The sequence below is a fragment of the Ciona intestinalis genome, chromosome 14, assembly GCF_000224145.3.
Source record: "Ciona intestinalis chromosome 14, KH, whole genome shotgun sequence".
NCBI lineage: Eukaryota > Metazoa > Chordata > Ascidiacea > Phlebobranchia > Cionidae > Ciona > Ciona intestinalis.
Window position 1 is genome coordinate 3,035,465 of NC_020179.2, and position 18,848 is coordinate 3,054,312.

Consider the following 18,848-nt stretch of genomic DNA (forward strand, 5'->3'; position numbering starts at 1 on the left):
AGGCTTGTCGCTGTACCATTGTGGGGTATGGTCTTGGGCAGACACTTAACGGCAATTGCTCCAACCCAGTGGTCATAATGGGTTGTACAAATTACCAGTCATACTTAAAAAAATAAAAATCCCCCAAAAAGTAATATACATGGTAACTCGTAAGCTCGAGGTGTTAAACCCGTGTGATAAAGATAGTCGTTTTCCTGCCATGCGAAGATAAAGTAAGTTACATTCATTCATTCATTAAGTCATCAAGCCCGTACAATTCCAATTCACATTAGGAAATCTTACTTATTTTAAAACATAATTGGTTTATTGTTTCATTTATTTGGCGTGCGTGAACAAAAATTCGCGAACAATATAGCCGGCGCACCTGCCATGCTCTGCAGAATATGTAAATTGCTTGATATGGAATAGAATATGTTCACAGCGTCTTAATCATAATTGATTTTTTGGCACTAGTAAAGAATCTTCCGGTACACAGCAGAATAGTATGTTGGAAAGTGTTTGAGGTTGGTGGTTATGGGGTCAGTGGTTATAGGGGTTAGCAAATAAGGTGGGGGGAGAATTTTTCACCAGCACCGATTTTAAAAGTTCATATATTGACATATTTACAATGGAGCAGATCAGCAGAATTTACTAGACCCTAAATTCAAGCCAAAAAGTTTCTGCAGTGCCAAAAAAGATATTTTTACAGATATTATAACTCACATTTTTCACACAATCGTCCAATAGCTGAAATAAAAAACAAAAGAGTTAAAATTCATTGTAAAACTAAACTTATTTTGATATTACTTACCAACTCCAGGCTGCTTACGGCAGAATATTAAATCCGGGTGGTGTTTTGCCATTTGTAAACGTATTTAAGCAAATTCAACGTTCTAATTGGTATTCAAAAAATTGTAAACGTACCAAAAACGAACCTTCAAGTTTCTAGTCAATAAATTACTACGCTATAGCGTTGTATGTGTACGAACTTAGCGCGAATGTACATGCGGCGCCCTAACGAAATATTTCGGGGACCTAAAAATCAGTAAAACATCGCCCGACGTTTTTGTATGAATTAAAAGTTTGAAGGCAGTCATTTATTTCAGCTTCAGCTAGAATAAATTTTAATCAAACCACCAACATTCAATTTATAGAGAATTTCTCCACACACTGGTGCATTTGCATTCCACAATGCAATAATCTTTCTTTATTCTGCATTGGTATTACTGTGCGAATACCCCTTTCTGCACTACAAAACCAAGGTTTACCAATCGTCCATAGCCTATAGTAATATGGGGGAAGATGGGACACCTTTAGCGCCTAACACCCAAATACCCTGATCTCGTTTTAAGCAATTAACAGCGATCTACGGTAGTCGTGAGGATACGGTTTTATACATCTTTCAATTTTCTTTGTTTACTACCAAATTGGACGAGAAAATCGAATGAAATTGTCCCATCTTTCTCCACCCTACTATAGTTGAATATGTCCGCAGTCGCATGCTGTCGAAACTACACAATCCATGCCTTTATAAGAAGCTACATTATGACGTTTGATGTATTTTCACAAACCGGGCAGCTTAATTTTTATGTCATAAAAGAAAAATAATACCGATAATACACAGCAGTAAAACGTTATATAGTTTTTTCGTACGGTGAGTTTTTGTTCCCCTGTCAATCAAACTATGCCATGGGGTTTTCTACGAAATAAAAACAGTGCTGTCTCATTCCTTTTCCCCTTTTCTGTTGTTTGGTCGAACTTTCGGCATAGCTTTTTCCAACATCAGTTTAAACTTGTTTTTGTTGAAATGTTTGTTGTCTGACCACAGGATAGAATCATTCAGCTGCATAAACGGTGTAAAGAATCGTTAATTAAATGTTAAAACTATAGTGGTAGAAAAATTCATTAAATCAAGGCTGATTCTATTATAATAGTAAAGACGAAGTGCAACCAAAACCACGTTTCTGAAATAAAAATCTAAGAAAGTGCCATTTTACAGTAAACCTGACGCAATTTCAAATTATTACTGACGATCCTAATATATTGTCTGCAAATGGCTTCGTTTGAGATTAAAATTAAAATTTAAAATTTTGAGATTAAATTAAAAAATTGAGATTAAAATTAAACATTCTGTAAACGTAAACAAGCAACATACTGACATTAGAGACATATTGTATATAGTAGCACATATTCCAAATATTCTGATCGTGTTAAACAATTAACCACGGTCTATGCGAGTCGTGAGGATACGGTTTTATAATTTTTTGAATTTTCTTTGTGTTTTATACTACCAAATGGGACGAGAAAATAAATGATAAAGGTGTCCCATCTTCCCCAAACCTACTATACATTATGCCTCCAATGTCAGTATTTAAAATGGAATTTCTTTTTGGGGATTTTGTTTTTCTATCATGCTCCAATCTTTGGATCAATCTTCTTTAAGGCCGACTCCTCCCATTGTACGGGTTGTGTCCTTACGCACACTTTTCTTCCAGTTAGAACTTTAATATGTTTAATTAAATGTTATTTATTTAATTTTCCAATTGTATTGTCTGTAGGGTGTAACGGTCACGCCTTTTATCCAAAACATTACTTCTTTCTTTTCTATCAATAAGCGTGTCTTAACAACTGTTGTTTTACCGTTACTACCCGTCTTTTCGCTTTTTATCAACTCTCTTGTTCTTCGTTATCGTGACCGAAGAGACGAAATAAATTTCATTCATTCATACCATTACCTTAATAGCTCTATCTATCATTCTACAAGTCTCATTTTCGCTTCCCTTCTGTTTAGTAAACTCCTGGATTCCTGGAACAAGAATAAAAATCACTTTTCTTCCGGAATCGATCATTTTCATGAAGCTCTGTAGAAAATATAAGAAACTAAATTTTATCCAGTGTTGTTAATTGGTACTTCGAATTTTTTTCAAATTAGTTGAATTATTTTAAATTCTTTCGACGTCTCTTTTGGTTTTGTGTTGCGAATTTTGAGCCTTACGTTTACATATTGTTTTACCCGATCATTGTTATTTAATTTATATAAACACCGTTAAATATCACTAATTTTAAGTGTTCTTCGTGTTTTAATTCAAGATCTTTATGTGTGCAATACCAAAGTATATGTCTAAAAATAAGGCTGTTTTAATACAGTTCAGGGCAGTTTGTCCAGTGACTTAAAAAAGTATTTTACCGATTTATTTTCCCGTTTTAATTTTACCGATTTCTTTTTCTAGTTAGTATTGTTATGTGCTGTAAAGTACCCATGTGTGTCTAAATTTATCGATTTCTGTGCACTATTTAGGCCTTAAACATCAGTGGCCAGCAGTAGTGGTACACCCATTGCGGTTTTTATAAATTTTAGAAGGTAATTACCGTTCTTAACAGTCTTTAGAAGGTAATTCCAGTTCACGTGCCCTTATCCGTAAAGGCCACACTTCTAAATTATTCTAACACAGCGAATTTTATATACCTGGATGCTGGTTTTAACCGCAATGTTTCCAATGCGATCATATTACATATATTATCTATACATAGTCACCACATAACCGCGTGGAGCGTATTTACCAGCGGACCAAAATAAAATGTGATTTTTTTTCGTGCAGCACAGCTTAAAATACCAACCTGTAAAATAATATATCCTTTAGCACATAATATAGTGGGGTGGGGGAAGATGGGACACCTTTCATTCTATTTCCTTGTCGCATTTAGTAGTAAACGAAAAAAATTCAAAAAATTATGAAACCGTATCCTCACGACTCTCATAGACCGTTGTTATTTGTTTAAAACACGATCAGGTTATTAAAATATTATGTGCTATAGGTGTCCCATCTTACCCAACCCTACTATATCCAAAATATCCTGATCATGTTTTAAACATTTAAAAAAGGTCTATAGGTGTCGTGAGGACACGGTTTTAAAATTCTTTGAATATTTTTTGTTTACTACTAATAAATGGGACGAGATAATAGAATGAATAGGTGTCCCATCTTCCCCCACCATATATCAATTTACATTTACAGTTGCTAGTATTCTATGTGTGTATATAGGTATTGTCATATTCTACGAATACTTATGATCACCTGCTGCAAACTGAACACACTCCAGTTGTCTTTTATATATTCCGATGTCAGAATAATAATAACTCTGTGACATTCAGACATTGATTGGATCGCTTTTTCAGCCATAACTGCGATGAAATGTTTAAAAAACATGAACATAATATACTTTGTTGATGTATATACTTTAGGGTTACGGTACCCAGGCTACGTAATGAAACGCAATTACACGCATTATCCAAATATTCTGATCATGTTTTAAACAATTAACACTAGTCTATAGGAGTCGTGAGGATACGGTTTTATAAGTTTTTGAATGTTCTTTGTTTGCAACCAAAAGAAACGAGATAATAGAATAAAAAGATGTACCATCTTTCCCCATCCTACTATAGACCCTGTACACTGTACTTTACTACTAACATGCGTAGAATAATTCTTGAAAAGAAAACTTTTAACCCAATTTCCCAACTCACATTCTCCTCCAATATCCTTATGTTGGTCAAACACGGTGAAGCGGATATCATTAAGGGCAGTAACTGTAGAAGATACAACATCACGAGTTTGCTGCTGGGAAAATCGGTCCATGTCCATCGTGAATTGATAGGACAGAAACGCTCCGAAATCTTTAGTGTCTGCTTATTTGGATTTTGAATTTATTTTTGTTCTTTGATTTTGTTTAGTTTAGAGCCGTTTTAGAGTATTTTTATAAACAATAACCGGTTCATTGTTTCTTGCCCTTTAATTGGGATGAAACTGAACACCAGTTAACGGACTTGTGATACGAACCACACGAACGTTCGTTACTTTATAGAAGCCAGAGTCTAGGCCTGTTACAGACTTACCTTTGGTATAAGGTCCAAACTTTCTTTTGTAAATAACGGAAACGTAGATTCTGTTCCACCAGAGAATAAAAACGAGCAACAGCAGAAAGAACAGAGCGCCCAGACTCACTGCTAACCCTACCACGAGTGAACTTTTGTCTTGGGAAAAATTCAAAGCTATTGATACGTTGTTTTGTAGGTCCAGTGTTTTGACTTGTAATTCATATACCCCAAGATCCGTTTTCTTTACATTCCTATAATGCAAGTAATACATATTAGTTAAACAAATAACATTTTTCCAAAACTTAAAATGACAACTTAAACTGCCAAATGCAACTGTGGAATAAACACTAAACAGTTAACATTTTCTTCAATAAAACGTTAATTAGAAATGCAGTGAGATTCGACCTTTATAGAATAGTTCACGTCTGCATAACTACTCGATTTAGCATGTGATTTCTCTGAATTCTGTATACCAACGTACATGAAAATATGTTTTATACAAAATACAACTGAAATTTGTTTAGCAACAAACAGAAAATGTTGTTTTTAACCTAAAAAACTACCTTATGTTAAACCTCAAGGGTAAAACTAAAGGTGTATAACTTCTTTCGTCAATAGTTGCATTATGGCTGTAGCATTTGTCAGGAAATTCACTGAAGAAAGAATAATATTAAATACGAATGTACGAAGCTTTATATCTCATGCAGTATTTACAATGAGCAAGACGAGCCAGAACGAACAGTGCTGTTAACTTTCAAGGCTATTCCGTTCACACAAGTAGGAGTCGTGTTTTTGTTCTGCGTGGTCGAAAATACCTTTATCGATAAATATACACACTACAAAAGATTACAGTGACGAAACAGTTACTGTGTGGTAAGATGGACAACTTTAGCACATATTATCCAAATATGCTGATCACGTTTTAAACAATTAACAACGGTTTATGGAAGTCGTGAGGATACGGTTTTATAATTTTTTGAATTTTCTTTGTTTACCGCCAAATGGGACGAGAAAATAGATTCAAAAGGCGTCCATCTTTCCCCACCATTCTATATATTAATATTCTTCTATTAGTACGCGGCATTTCAGTCTATGTCAGTTAATATTTTTTCGTTCAAACCATATACAGTTATATTGCACAAGAAAAAAACAACTGGTGTCCACACTATTCCTGCACGCAATATTTAACTATGCAAAAAGCACCTTGCAAAAACACGGCACATTTACTCATTAATGGCACAATTTATTGTGTTTTACAATCTAATGAACTTTAAAAATTTTGTAGCCTTATCTTACATTGACTGTATGAATCCACCGTATCGTAATATCAGAGCGATCAATGCTTCCAAAAAACATCTTCGCTTCACAAGCAAACACAACGTCTTGATCCAATTTTGTGGAAATTTCTTCACTCTGACATTTTAAACCGATTTTTGGTCTGCCGGTATACGTAGGAGCTGTTTGTAAACGGGTTAAATACAGTCAACTAAGGTTCGATAAGCCAGCATTCTTATACTCTAATTCATTATAAATAACACACCCATGCCTATAACTTAATCCGTTATACCTTTTTTAGCCAATAATCCATAACTCTAGTAGGGAGAAATCGTGCCCAAGATACAATCTTGTGATGCCGCCTACATTATTCATATAGTAGGGTGGGGGAGACGGGACACGTTTAGCACATAATATAGTAGAGTAGGGTAAAACGGAACACCTTTAACACATAATATCAAAACATCCGGATCGTGTTTTAAACAATTAACAACGGTATATGGAAGTCGTGAGGATACAGTTTAATAATTCTTTAAATGTTCCTTGTATACTATCAAATTGCGACAGGAAAATAGAATACAAAAGTGTCCCATCTTCCCCCAACTACATAAAAAATATCCTAAAACCGTTTTGCCATTCATTTGCCATTCAAGTACTAAACCGTATTAGATCAGTTAAATATAGCAGTATAAAGATATTTGCATAGCGTCCATGCCTACATAAGGTATACTTACGTCTTATGCATACGTCGTAGTTCTTTAAAAACATTCTCTGTCCATTGTATGTAACAGCGCATGTATAAACGCCAAAATGTTCGTACCCCACTGATGGGAACCTCAACTAAAACTCAAATCCTTATAATTAAAACCATTCTATTTAGTTTAGGAAAAAAAGTACTTACCGAGTTTTTGAAGACGCCCTTCTTAATTTGAAATACGGTTTGTGGCAGATCTCTGCAGTTTTTATACCAAGTTATCGTGGTATTTGGAGGAATTGGAATTCCGCTTATGCTAGCTGCAACAAAATATATCGTTTACTGCCCATATATATGCATTATCTATAACTTATGAATTAAAAAATGCTATAGAAATATGTGTCTTTTCAGTTATATTCGACTACTTTATGACAACAATTGAGAGAATGTATATAGTTTATATATTATTTACCTTCGCGTGACGGGGCAACAACAGTGGTTATAACACAGGTGTCCTGTTTCAAACACCTCGTGCCCGCTTATACTAGCAAAACAATGTTTTAGCTATAGTAAAATTAGCCCTAGTAAAATTGGCATTAATTTATTTAAGGTAACTTAACTTACTTGTACATGTCAAAATCTCAGGTATCCCAATATGCCATTTGGTTTTTCTAGCAGTATTTATATTTTCCTGACAGTTTTGCTTCGGTAGGTATATTACTGTGTAATTGTAAAGTATCTCTTTGCACGAACCCGAGTCTTGAGCCTTAAACACAAGTTATATATATAGCACTGTAAAGTAATTAGGATATGAGACAACTTTTGCACATATATTATCCAAATATTCTAACCGTGTTTTAAACCATAGTGACAACGGTATATGGGAGTCCTGAGGATACAGTTTTATAGTTCTTTGAACGTTCTTTGTTTACTACCAAATAGGACGAGAAAATAAAAAGAAAAAGGTGTCCTATTTTCCACACCCTACTGTATTTACTATAGTATAGCGCAACGAATCTCGTTTAAACGTATAACTATAGCTTAGATACTTACTACCATTTGTACAAGAAATGCCTGTGGTTCGGCTTTAACATTATGATCTTTATACGAAATATCATCGATGTCTGTTGACGTAGCTGTTACGTTTATCAGGAGAACATTTTTTTCCAAATTCCAAATAATACACTGTGGAAAAAGAAACACTATTATGTTTTTATGTTTCTTATTACCAAATATGTAGTAGGGTGGGAAAAGATGGGACATCTTTTCATTCTGTTTTCTTCTCCCATTTGGTAGTGATCAACATTCAAAGAATTATAAAACTGTAAAACTATAAAACTGTATCCTCACGACTACTAGTGAGTCATGAATAACATAGACCGTTGTTATGTTGTTTAAAACACAATCAGGAATATGTGCTAAAGGTGTCCCACCTTCTCCCACCCAACTGAAAGTGTCCCATCTCTCCCCATACAACAGTGTTTCGGTATAGGTTCTAGGTAAATATAGAATATGTCTAGAAAATATTGCTATACATAAGCCAACAAAATATATCAAATAAAATACCATATATAGGTCTTTACAAAATAATATAAATCTATACAAAATATAGAACAGACTTGAAAGGCTAGACATTGGCGTACCGTATAACTTGTTTGGGATTCTTCGTTGTAACTATAGTAATCCTCATCATCATATTCATACTGCATAAATATAGATGAATCGCAACCTACTTGAAGCATCCAGCGTTTATAGGCGACCCTTGTTATTTCTTCATGTCTCAAACAGTTAGGATGCTTTTCTAAATAAATTGGTTAAACGTTTGTTTTTAAACAAAAAATGGTTAAACGTTTGTTTTTAAACAAAAAATAAAATGATATGTTTTCTTTTTAATGTATACCAAGATATTACATTTTAATTAAACATTAAAGTAGGGTAGTGGAAGATGGGACACATTTAAAACATAATATCCAAATATCCTGATCGTGTTTTAAACAAGTAACAACGGTCGTGGGAACACGGTTTGATAATTCTTTGATTGCTTTTTGTTTACTACCAAATAGGGCAAGAAAATAGAACGAAAAGTTGTCCATCTCCCCCCACACTACTAAACAGAAGGCTAATAAATATTTATGCACTTACCAGAAGTTTCCGGTTGGCCAGTCGATATTACACATAGAACAAAACTTATATATAGAGAGAGAAAACAACGACCATGTGGTAAACACATTCTGTACCGTTCTAATCAACTATACACGTATTATCCAATAACAGTTAACTGTTTTGGCTTGTTTAAAATTATAACCCTTTTATATAGCTATGCTTAAAATTTCCCCACACCTCTGGATTTTAGAAAACGAAAATAATTCAATTAAAGGTTTATTAATAAGACCTGCACAGGAACAATAAGGATCAATTCGTATTTATTTCGTGGTTTCTGGCATTGCGGTATTGTTACACCATTTTCATTTTTGACAAACTGTCCTTGTTTTTACTATTTGAGTGTAACGTCACAATTGAAATTGTTACGTTTTACTTTTAATTTCTAATTTTGTAAAATGATTCCAGTTTTTGATTTTAAATGTATAATTGATAATTAAACTAAAGAATAATATTTTTGATTCGTAAATTTGAAGAACTACTACAGACGAATACCTGCACAAAACAAAAAGTAAGGAATTAATTAAACATCAATTATTTTTAGATTTTGCACTAAAACGGTAGAAACCAGCAAAATAATAATAAAAAGATTATCAAAACTTGAAAATTATTACCGAAATAAGTTATTGATTCCGTAAAACTACAGCTGTCATTAAATCGTTCTTGTACATTTACAAGTGTTTAGTATGTTGTCAAATTTTACTGCCTAACCTCGCATAGGCTATAGCCTACCTATGATTAAAAAAGCTCTTACAGAAAAAGCTATGCTGTTTAGTGTACCTATTCAATATGTTTGCTTAGTGTCTTTAATTGTAAAGTTGTTTTCGAACCGCAAAATGTCGTAAATCTTAAACGTTGTTCTAATAAAACGCTTTCCTAGAAACCTATATCGCCCCAAAGGAGTATTTTACCTCTGTTAAGATGTCAGTACATAACCGCAAGGTTAAATCACTAAGTGCTAACAGACATATAGCTGGAAACGTTTCAGGCGCCCTATATGGTTTAGGCATAAGACTTCAGTCATTATGGATAATCATTACAGTAGCATAGGGACGAGTTTTCAGCATTTCGTTCAGAGTAACTCGCCCACATTGTATATTAGCCTAGCTTTTTGTTAAGCTCAGGTCATATTTTAAACGTATTTTCTCGGATACAATACGAGTTTTTGGACCGTAAACATCGTTCGGGTTTCTATTAGTTTGGTAAATTTGCTTAATAGATTTACATAGTCGGACTGCATAGGATTGTTTTGTGACATGATGACCATTAATGTCGCAGTATTGTTCTTCTGAGTAAATACAAGAGTTTTGTATGTCAGAATAAATAGTCCAATTGACTCCAGTACCTATATATGTGTCCTATTATGTGAGAATAAGTTCATACGGTTTGGTACGCGAAAAAATAAAGGCTAGGATTGCCACTTTACATTATGGGAGTCGTACCAAGGGTTTAAATCAGACCCAAATTTATTTTAGTCTACCACAGTTTTAGGCTGTTGCAAAAAATAGTCAATTTTGATAGTTTGTTACGTCATAATACTCTCGTATGACGCAGTAGTTAAACTGGGTGATGCAGTTTTAGTCAAGGCCAAATTAGATTGCTGTAGAATGTGACTGAACGTAGTTTCCAAATAAATATAGTCTATAAGTTAGTTAAATAGGCGTTTTTGTACAATGTTAACTGGTATAGTCCTTCCACCAAATACGCTGAGCCAAGAAGAAAGACGCAATGTCATCCTACGTCTTCGATACGGTCACGGTCCAGCTCCTGCCCTAATAAAGGACCAATCAGCGAAGAAGTTGTTTGTAGTTGGCCAATCAGTGGTTCGTTCTGGTGATCATACAACAGACCTAATTTCCCAGATACGCAGCTTATTCAATTATTAATAATTTTATTTTAAAAAAAGTACAATTATTTATAGCATGGGTGGGGAAAGATGGGACACCTTTTCATTCCATTTTCTCGTCCCATTCAGTAGTAAACAAAGAACATTTAAAGAATTATAAAATCGTATCTCCACGACTTCCATAGACCTTTGTTAATTGTTTAAAATACGATCAGGATATTTGGATATTATGTGCTAAAAGTGACCTATCTTTCCCTACCCTACTATATTAATTTAGTTCGATAAATGTTAAATACGTTTTTTAAGGTTACCAAGTTACGTCATCCAGTGATATCGCAAGTGCATGACATTTTAAAGACTCGAGTGCGCCGCGTAACGGAAGAAAATATACGGAGAAGTTGCGGAATTGCTTCAAGATCAAAAAGTAAAAACATAGAATTAAACTAAACAATTGACGTTCACATTTTGCACTTTGTAATTTTGTTTATATTAGGCATATAGTAGGGTGGGTGAAGATGGGGCACCTTTTAATTTCATTCTAATTTTTCGTTCAATTTGGTAGTAAACAAAGAATATTCAAAGAATTATAAAACCGTATCATTGCAACTCCTATATATCGCTGTTATTTATCTAAAACACGATCAGAATATTTGGATTTTATGTGCTAAGGTTTTTCCGTCTTACCCCACCCCACATTACTGTATATAAAAACACTTGTTTTAAAACTTGCTAAAAAATCAGTGTTTTGTGCACTGTATAAAAAAATACAAATAAAAAAAACAACAAAAAACAAAAACTGATAGAAAATACTTTTGAAGGCGAAGATAATATGAGCTCCCGACTCAGTTTAAATTCTGTTCCCGGAGCAAAAACTCTTAAAGCTCCTCCGTCAACTCCAAGAGAGATGCAGCCGGTTCCTGGAACTTATGAAAAGTCTCTCTTCCACGAGAGCGGAGACGTCTCTGGAGCATCAAGGAAGAAAGAACCCGCAAGCTCCTCATCTAGAGGGGATTTTAACCCGACTCCTTGCGCTCATGGTCACAGGAGGAAGTCCGACTCTCCTCCGGATCGAATTAAAGTCCGAAAGAGCAATTTAAATTTAAGGAAAAAGAACACCTCGAAAGTTTGCCCAGTACCATTAGAAAACGGGTAAGGTACTGTCATATTTTTTGTGCGTGTTTTGTTTATGTTTTGTCTATGTTTTGTCAGTGTTGTGTCCATGTTTTGTCGTTGTTTTTTTCCTTATTGTACCTATGTTTGGTCTATGTTTTGTCCATATATTATCGTTGTTTTTTCCATATTTTGCTAATGTTATTTGCCTATAATTTGTCCATGTTCTGTCCATTATTTGTGCATGTTGTTTTGACCATGTTTCGTCAAAGTCTCAATGGGACCAAATGTTACTGACCGCGACAATATGTCCGAATTTCCCATGCCGGCCATCTATTTTTCTTTTTATTTATTTTAGTCCTGCTGTGACGGTAACGAAGCCAGCAAGACGTGTGGTAGGTGGCGCTGTGGAGTCGGAAGTTATAAAACGACGACCGAGTACAAATTCTCAGGACGGAAAGTAAGCCCAACTTTCCATTAATATTATTAATACATTTCTATTATGGTGAATTAAACAATAATACGAAACTTGGGCATTCTAACCTATATACACATTTCAGATTTTCCGTCCTACTTATGTATATTAGGGTGGGGGAGAATGGGACACATTTTCATCCTGTTTTCTTGTTCTATTTGGTAATAAACAAAGAACATTCAAAAATTTATAAAACCGCATCCCCACGACTGCCATAGACTGTTGTTAATTGTTTAAAACACAAATTTATGTGCTAAAGGTCTCCCATCTTACTCCACAGTACTTTATCAATATATATATTATTGTATCATCCGGAAAACCATGGTTTTATTTAAAAGTTTACACAGTACATTTCTACCATTAATTTTTTTTATTAAACACATAAAACACCAAAACACAAAACATTTTATCCTTTAAACTATTGCAGACACGAAAAGCGTTCAAATATAAAGCGTTCCGGTCCGCCGCGCAAGAACAAACCACGTGACAGTATGACGTCATCGGTGCCAATGTCAGCTTCCCAAACAAAAGCGACAGCTCTCAAAAAGTCGGTGACAAGTCGCAACCAAATTAACAACGATTCGACTAAGCGAATACAGGGCAAGCCGGTACAGTGATTTTAAAATCATATATACGACCTAGTCGTACATAAATACATTTAAAACACGTTGGGATTTCCAATAATAGCGAAGACCGTAACTACTTATATAGTAAAAGCCCTGTGTTATATTTTGTGAAACTGGCTTTGAATTGGTCATACTATATATCCTGATAATGTCAATATATGTATGGTAGGGAGGGGGAAGATGAGACACCTTTTTATTTCTTTTTCTCGTCTTATTTGGTAATAAACAAAGAACATTTAAATAGTTATAAAACCGTATCCTAATGACTTCTATAGACCGTTGTTAATTGTTTAAAACACGATCAGGATATTTGGATATTATGTGCTAAAGGTGTCTCGTCTTATCCCTATATAGTAGAATGGGGGGAAATGGGACACCTTTTTTCATCATATTTGGTAGTAAACAAAGAAAATTCAATGCATTATAAACTATATCCTTGCGATTCCTATACACCGTTGTTAATTGTTTAAAATACGGTAACGATATATTTGGATTTTCTTATGAATCTTATCCCACAGTACTATATATGTATGAAAATAAAAAATGTGTTTCTAGGAAGCAAAGAAACCCCAAGAATCTACTAAACCAAGCAAAGAAGATTTACAAGATCTTGAAAAATCGACCATTCGACATTTTAAAGAAATGCCAAAAAGTCGACCGAAACGAGTGTGCTTCGATTACCCGGTAACTAAGCGCATGGTAACGAGAAATACGGCCTGGAAATTCACATTTATCGCTAGTAGGGCGTGACATGCTGACTGCAGTCAAAATATCTGACTAAATTCCAGGTCTCTTAGAGTGTCTTTTGCCCTATGACTTCGTACGTATTTATAGAATATAACTGAATACACTTACAGTATAAGAACACAGGGGTAATGGGACCACGTATAATATAAAGTATTCCAACAAAATTGTATGAATGTTTTGAAAGAGTTCGTTTAACGTTGCGAAGTTGTATACTAACACGCATTCACGCGGTTAAAAAACATTGCTTTAAATGCAATATGATCTTATTTGGTACTTCAGCCTAAGACACAAAACATGCTAAAACATTTTTAAAAATTAAATTTATTTTTACATTTTTATCTTAAAATGTTATGCTTGCGTGAACCGTTAAAATGACGCGTTTGTTTGAAGTGTCGGCCAAACAACATTTCTTGGGAAGGGGTATTTTTTCATGCTTGATTTCGTCTTGACCGCAAAAACGTAGACCCAGTACGCAAATAAAACCAGTTGCGTACATAGAATATGCCTTTTAGCTGACTGTGGCTGTTAAAAGGGTCGTGTGGTATTTAAATAACAAAAGATTCCGTCCGTCAAAATTATGAGTTCATATCAACTTACGTTATTACCGATTATGACGTAACCATATCAATATTTACTCAATAATGGAACAATTCTAGAAAAAAATTGTTGGGGATTTTAGTCGTAATCCGAAGGCTTGTGTTTCTTATGTTATTGTATAAAAGGGTGGGGGAAGATGGGACACCTTTTTATTCTATTTTTTTGTCTTATTTAGTAGTAAACAAAGATCATTTAATGAATTATAAAATCGTATCCTCACGACTCCCATAGAGTATGGATTATAGACCGTTGTTATTTGTTTAAAATTTGATCAAGATATTTGGATATCGTGTGCTAAAGGTGTCCCGTCTTCCCCCTACTACACATATATTTATCTGTTCCTTTTACAAAATACAATTGTTAAGAGTATTTTTGCATATTACCCACGCTATATTTTCTTTATCATCCAATGGTTTCCATATAAAACCAGACATTATGTAGACATAGCTTATTTTACAATTGTTCATTTTAATAGGGCATAGATATCACACACGTGGACGTAAAGAGAGCAATCGAAAAAGTGATTCCCGATTCCTTTGAAAGCAACAAAGTTACTTTCGTACAGTTTGAAAATATCAACGTTAAACTGGGAACAAATGGTCTAAACAACAGGTAAAAGCATGACTGAAAAACTTTAACACATAATATCCAAATATCCTGATGGTGTTTTAAACAATAAACAACGGCGAGTCGTGAGGGTACTCTTTTATAATTCTTTAATTATTTTCTGTTTGCTACCAAATGGGACGGGAAAATAGAATGAAAATGTGTCCCATCTGCCCCCGCCCTACTATATGTTTCCTTTAATACTGTACAAAACGTTTATACAGTCATACAAAAAGTTAAGAATGTTTCATAAGGATATTATTTCTAATTTACATAATTCGTATTGCTCGTTTACACAGGTGGCATATAGAACTGGCGGACTTTACCACAAGAAATAAATTGATTAAATCTGGTTTGGAATTACGATGTGCACGAAGGCCCAACGACGGTAATTAACTTTGATAAAGCGGCACGTGTAGGGAAAAATCATGTACAATTACTTTTATTTAGATTTTTTTTTAAATGCAGCTCTATATGCACAAGAAAAAACTTGAAAATTTCGGAGCTTTTTAAAGTTTAAAAAAAACGAGTTTTGTTCGCTTTTGTAGCGCTAGTGTCTTTAAAAATTATGTTTTCACATATTTATTTTGCATTTTAGATTTGTCAACACTAACTCAGTTACCTAGCAATCGGTCACGTAGTCACATGCAATCAAGCGTGAAGAAATCGGTCGAAGTGAAACTTTATGATAACGTAAGCGATTTTATATATTTAGCTATTTGGGGGTGATTTTAATTTAAATGTTAGAATATGCATTTTTTTTATCTTTTTACGTGATATATACGCAAAGAGATGATATGTTACCTTTATTACCAAATTCCACGTTAGATTTGGTATTATTTACAATGAAAACCCGATAAAATGACCCGATTTTAATATAGTTCTATGGAATAAGATCGGACACCTTTAGCACATAATATCCAATATCCTGATCGTGTTTTAAACAATTAACAACGTTCTATGGAAGTCTTGGCGATACGGTTTTATATTACTTGTTTTTTGTTTAATACGAAATGGGACAAGACAATCGAATGAAAAGGTGTCCCATCTTTCCACACCCCACTATATGCATATTTTAAAAGTTAAAAAAAGCAGATAAATTGTACCAAGGTTACTATGGAAGAATACAAACAATTTCTACGTCGAACAGCAGCCGAGGAAAAACTCCAAAGCGTCATTCTGCTTTGTGCAGGCCGTGGTCAGACTCTTCTAAGCAATATGTTATGATAGGGGTTCAAAACCCACCGAGACCGTTTTTCGGGAAGTAAAATGACATATACCGTATATCGATTTTTAAACTGTCGTTGTCGTTTTACTGCTACGTTTTGTGAGAAATTGTGATAAAAATATCTGGATATTGTTTTTATTAAAAATCTGCCAAATGTTGAAATAGTTGTTTGATTGTATATGTATATATAGTAGGGTGGGGAAAGACGGGACACTTTTAGCTTATATAATATTTAAATATCCTGATCATGTTTTAAACAATTGACCACGGTCTATGGGGTCGTGATGATATGGTTTTGATATTCTTTAATTGTTTTTTGTTTACCGGGACGGAAAAATAGAATGTCCCATTTTTTTACCACACTTCTATATTACAAGCCATTTAAATCTGAAAAATATTTTTAAAATACAGAAACACGTTTAAGTTTTTTTAAATCCATGCAGGACAAATACATAAATAAAAAAGAGAAGTTCCATTTCTGCATAGCCACTCCAGATATTACACCACAGGGACCCAGGTAACCCCCCGGGCCTACGTCATTCAAGTGAAATTTACGGTCGATTGCATTTCTAAAACCCCGTGTTTCTCTGAATAGAATTAGCCTACGTATGCGCGTTAAGTTTTCAATGCAAAAAGTGAAAATTTCCTATTTTTAAAGGAAACAAAAATAGCAAACAAGGTGTAATAACATCTGTTTGACGTAGGACGCCAGGAATTGTATATTTTCTATATATGGATAATGTCCTACGTGCCATGCTATGCATTTTTCGTTTTTTGGGCTTAGGTCCTACGGCGAGCCATTTTACGAATTACCGATGTTTTCAAGGTTATTTCACAGCAGAAAAAATGTATAGTAATCCCCAGTCTGAATTGTCGCTTTATTTTAAACTTTTGTGGTGAACTGATTTCTTTATGACCAGTTTTTGACATTTTTTCTGATAAAACTTTAATAGTCTATAGCCTATTAAGCACTATATACAAAACCTTATGAGAATTCTTGTTTACACGGTATAGCGTTTCTAAAACGGTGCAACAGTTCTTTGTACTTTGGTAAAATATTTTGCTTTTATAAACCTGCAATTTTTCAAGTCTTCTAAATCTTAGCGCAATTTTCTTTGACATTCTAAAAACTACAACACGTGTTTTGCCACTACGCTGCAACAAATTAAAAGATTCTATACCACACAATTTTCCCCTGTTATACCTCGATATAAATCACACACCGTTTATCGGCTCTTGGTGAATATTATATAGATCACACAGACAAAACGCTGCTCATATGCGAGGTAGTAAACATTGAAAAGGTTTTGTAAGTTAAACACATATACTTATCGTATTTAATAGCTTTGATTTTGAAATTAGGGGTCGTGGTCTTTAGGTTCCACGGTAACTATAAGCGAACACATAGCGTGTGAAATAAAAACAGCATTGTTATAACGAATGTCCATGAAAAGATAAACAAATTGTATTTATTTATCGACGGAAATTTCTGTTAGATTCTATAAACGTAGTGGTGTATGTATAATTCTGTGGGGTAAGACGGGACACCTCTAGCATATTATGTCTAAATATCCTGATCGTGTTTTAAACAATTAACAACGGTATATGAAAGTCGTGAAGATACGGTTTTATAATTCTTTGATTTTTCTTTGTTTACTACCACATTGGACGAGAAAATAGAATGAAAAAGTGTCCCATCTTCCCCACCCTAACATGTATCTGTGTTTCAGTGAAATAATATGTTGATTGAGTGTGATGAGCACTGCACGCTAAACTAGGTTAGGTCTACCCTTAGCTATTTTAATTGCTGCTTTCCAAAAACCCTGCAAGCGCGTTGCAGCGTTCTTGTTTTGCAAGAAGATTGAATGATCCGAGAACAATACACTTCAGCCAACCTGCTGCTTGGGATAATATTAATTAAAAAATAAAAGCAAGGTATGAGCAAAGGTTGGAGCTGTATATGACGTAATATGTATTGTGACGGAATAGGAGATGACGACTTCTTCCTGTCTTTAATTTTTACTATCTAGCGTTATTGTATGATAATCGAAAAGAAAGATTGTTAACTTTTCGCGCTAAATTCTCGCTTTTTTGCTATATACGAACGTACACAGTCAGAACCTATTAATCCTTTTTAACTTGACGTGCACGTAGTCGTCTATTTATCCTGGAAGTTACTACACCTATCTAGTTACCATTTTCAGATTGATTATTTCCGTTTTCGATCAGATGCGTCTATAGTATAACTAACGAATGGTGATTGCTTAAGTATGGGTAATGAACATATTGTAATTGCTAATCGTTTATATTGAAACGAGACCAACTAATTAACTTAACTTATAATCCATTGATATATTTATAATAGGGTGGGGAAAAGACGGGATACCGTTAGCACATATAGTAGTGTGGGGCAAGATGGGACATTTTTTATTAAGCTTTCTCTTCCCATTTGGTATTAAACAAACAACACCCATTTCCCCCATTTTCTACTAAAATTCGTCTTCCCCCATTCTTCTATAATATCCAAATATCGTGATCGTGTTTTAAACAATTAACAACGGTCTATGGAAGTCGTGAGGATACGGTTTCATAATTCGTTGAATTTTCTTTGTGTACTACCAAATGGAAC

The 18,848-nt window shown here is 34.2% G+C and overlaps 3 protein-coding genes across 4 annotated transcripts in view; 1 reads left to right on the forward strand and 2 right to left on the reverse strand.

Moving 5' to 3' along the window:
- LOC100178613 (PHD finger-like domain-containing protein 5A) overlaps window positions 1–992 on the reverse strand; it is a 3,091-nt gene extending 2,099 nt beyond the window's left edge. Inside the window, exons 1-2 of the mRNA XM_009862536.3 lie at window positions 791–992; window positions 703–726 (exon numbers count right to left, since the gene is read on the reverse strand). Of these exons, the coding sequence (XP_009860838.1) occupies window positions 703–726; window positions 791–842 (76 nt within the window). The 5' untranslated portion in view covers window positions 843–992. The remainder of the gene's footprint in view (window positions 1–702; window positions 727–790) is intronic.
- A 536-nt stretch (window positions 993–1,528) lies between these two features.
- On the reverse strand, window positions 1,529–9,368 carry LOC100180976. The gene is made up of 14 exons (XM_002126071.4): window positions 8,967–9,368; window positions 8,468–8,625; window positions 7,878–8,009; window positions 7,449–7,590; window positions 7,032–7,144; window positions 6,865–6,970; window positions 6,152–6,312; window positions 5,570–5,652; window positions 5,419–5,508; window positions 4,874–5,106; window positions 4,505–4,663; window positions 4,056–4,162; window positions 2,715–2,840; window positions 1,529–1,822 (listed from the first exon to the last, which is right to left on the reverse strand). Exons 1-14 carry the CDS (start codon window positions 9,052–9,054, stop codon window positions 1,703–1,705), a joined length of 1,818 nt encoding a protein of 605 aa, XP_002126107.2. The 5' UTR covers window positions 9,055–9,368; the 3' UTR covers window positions 1,529–1,702.
- A 45-nt stretch (window positions 9,369–9,413) lies between these two features.
- Window positions 9,414–16,381, forward strand: LOC100185697. 2 transcript variants are annotated; one of them, XM_026837539.1, is made up of 10 exons: window positions 9,414–9,495; window positions 11,137–11,254; window positions 11,649–11,979; window positions 12,299–12,400; window positions 12,843–13,023; window positions 13,597–13,725; window positions 14,861–14,997; window positions 15,291–15,379; window positions 15,590–15,684; window positions 16,102–16,381. In XM_026837539.1, exons 3-10 carry the CDS (start codon window positions 11,660–11,662, stop codon window positions 16,216–16,218), a joined length of 1,170 nt encoding a protein of 389 aa, XP_026693340.1. In that variant the 5' UTR covers window positions 9,414–9,495; window positions 11,137–11,254; window positions 11,649–11,659; the 3' UTR covers window positions 16,219–16,381. The 2 variants fall into 2 exon arrangements, with proteins under 2 accessions (XP_026693340.1, XP_002131425.1); XM_002131389.4 differs by lacking the exon at window positions 9,414–9,495 and adding an exon at window positions 10,490–10,807.
- Window positions 16,382–18,848: the final 2,467 nt, after the last annotated feature.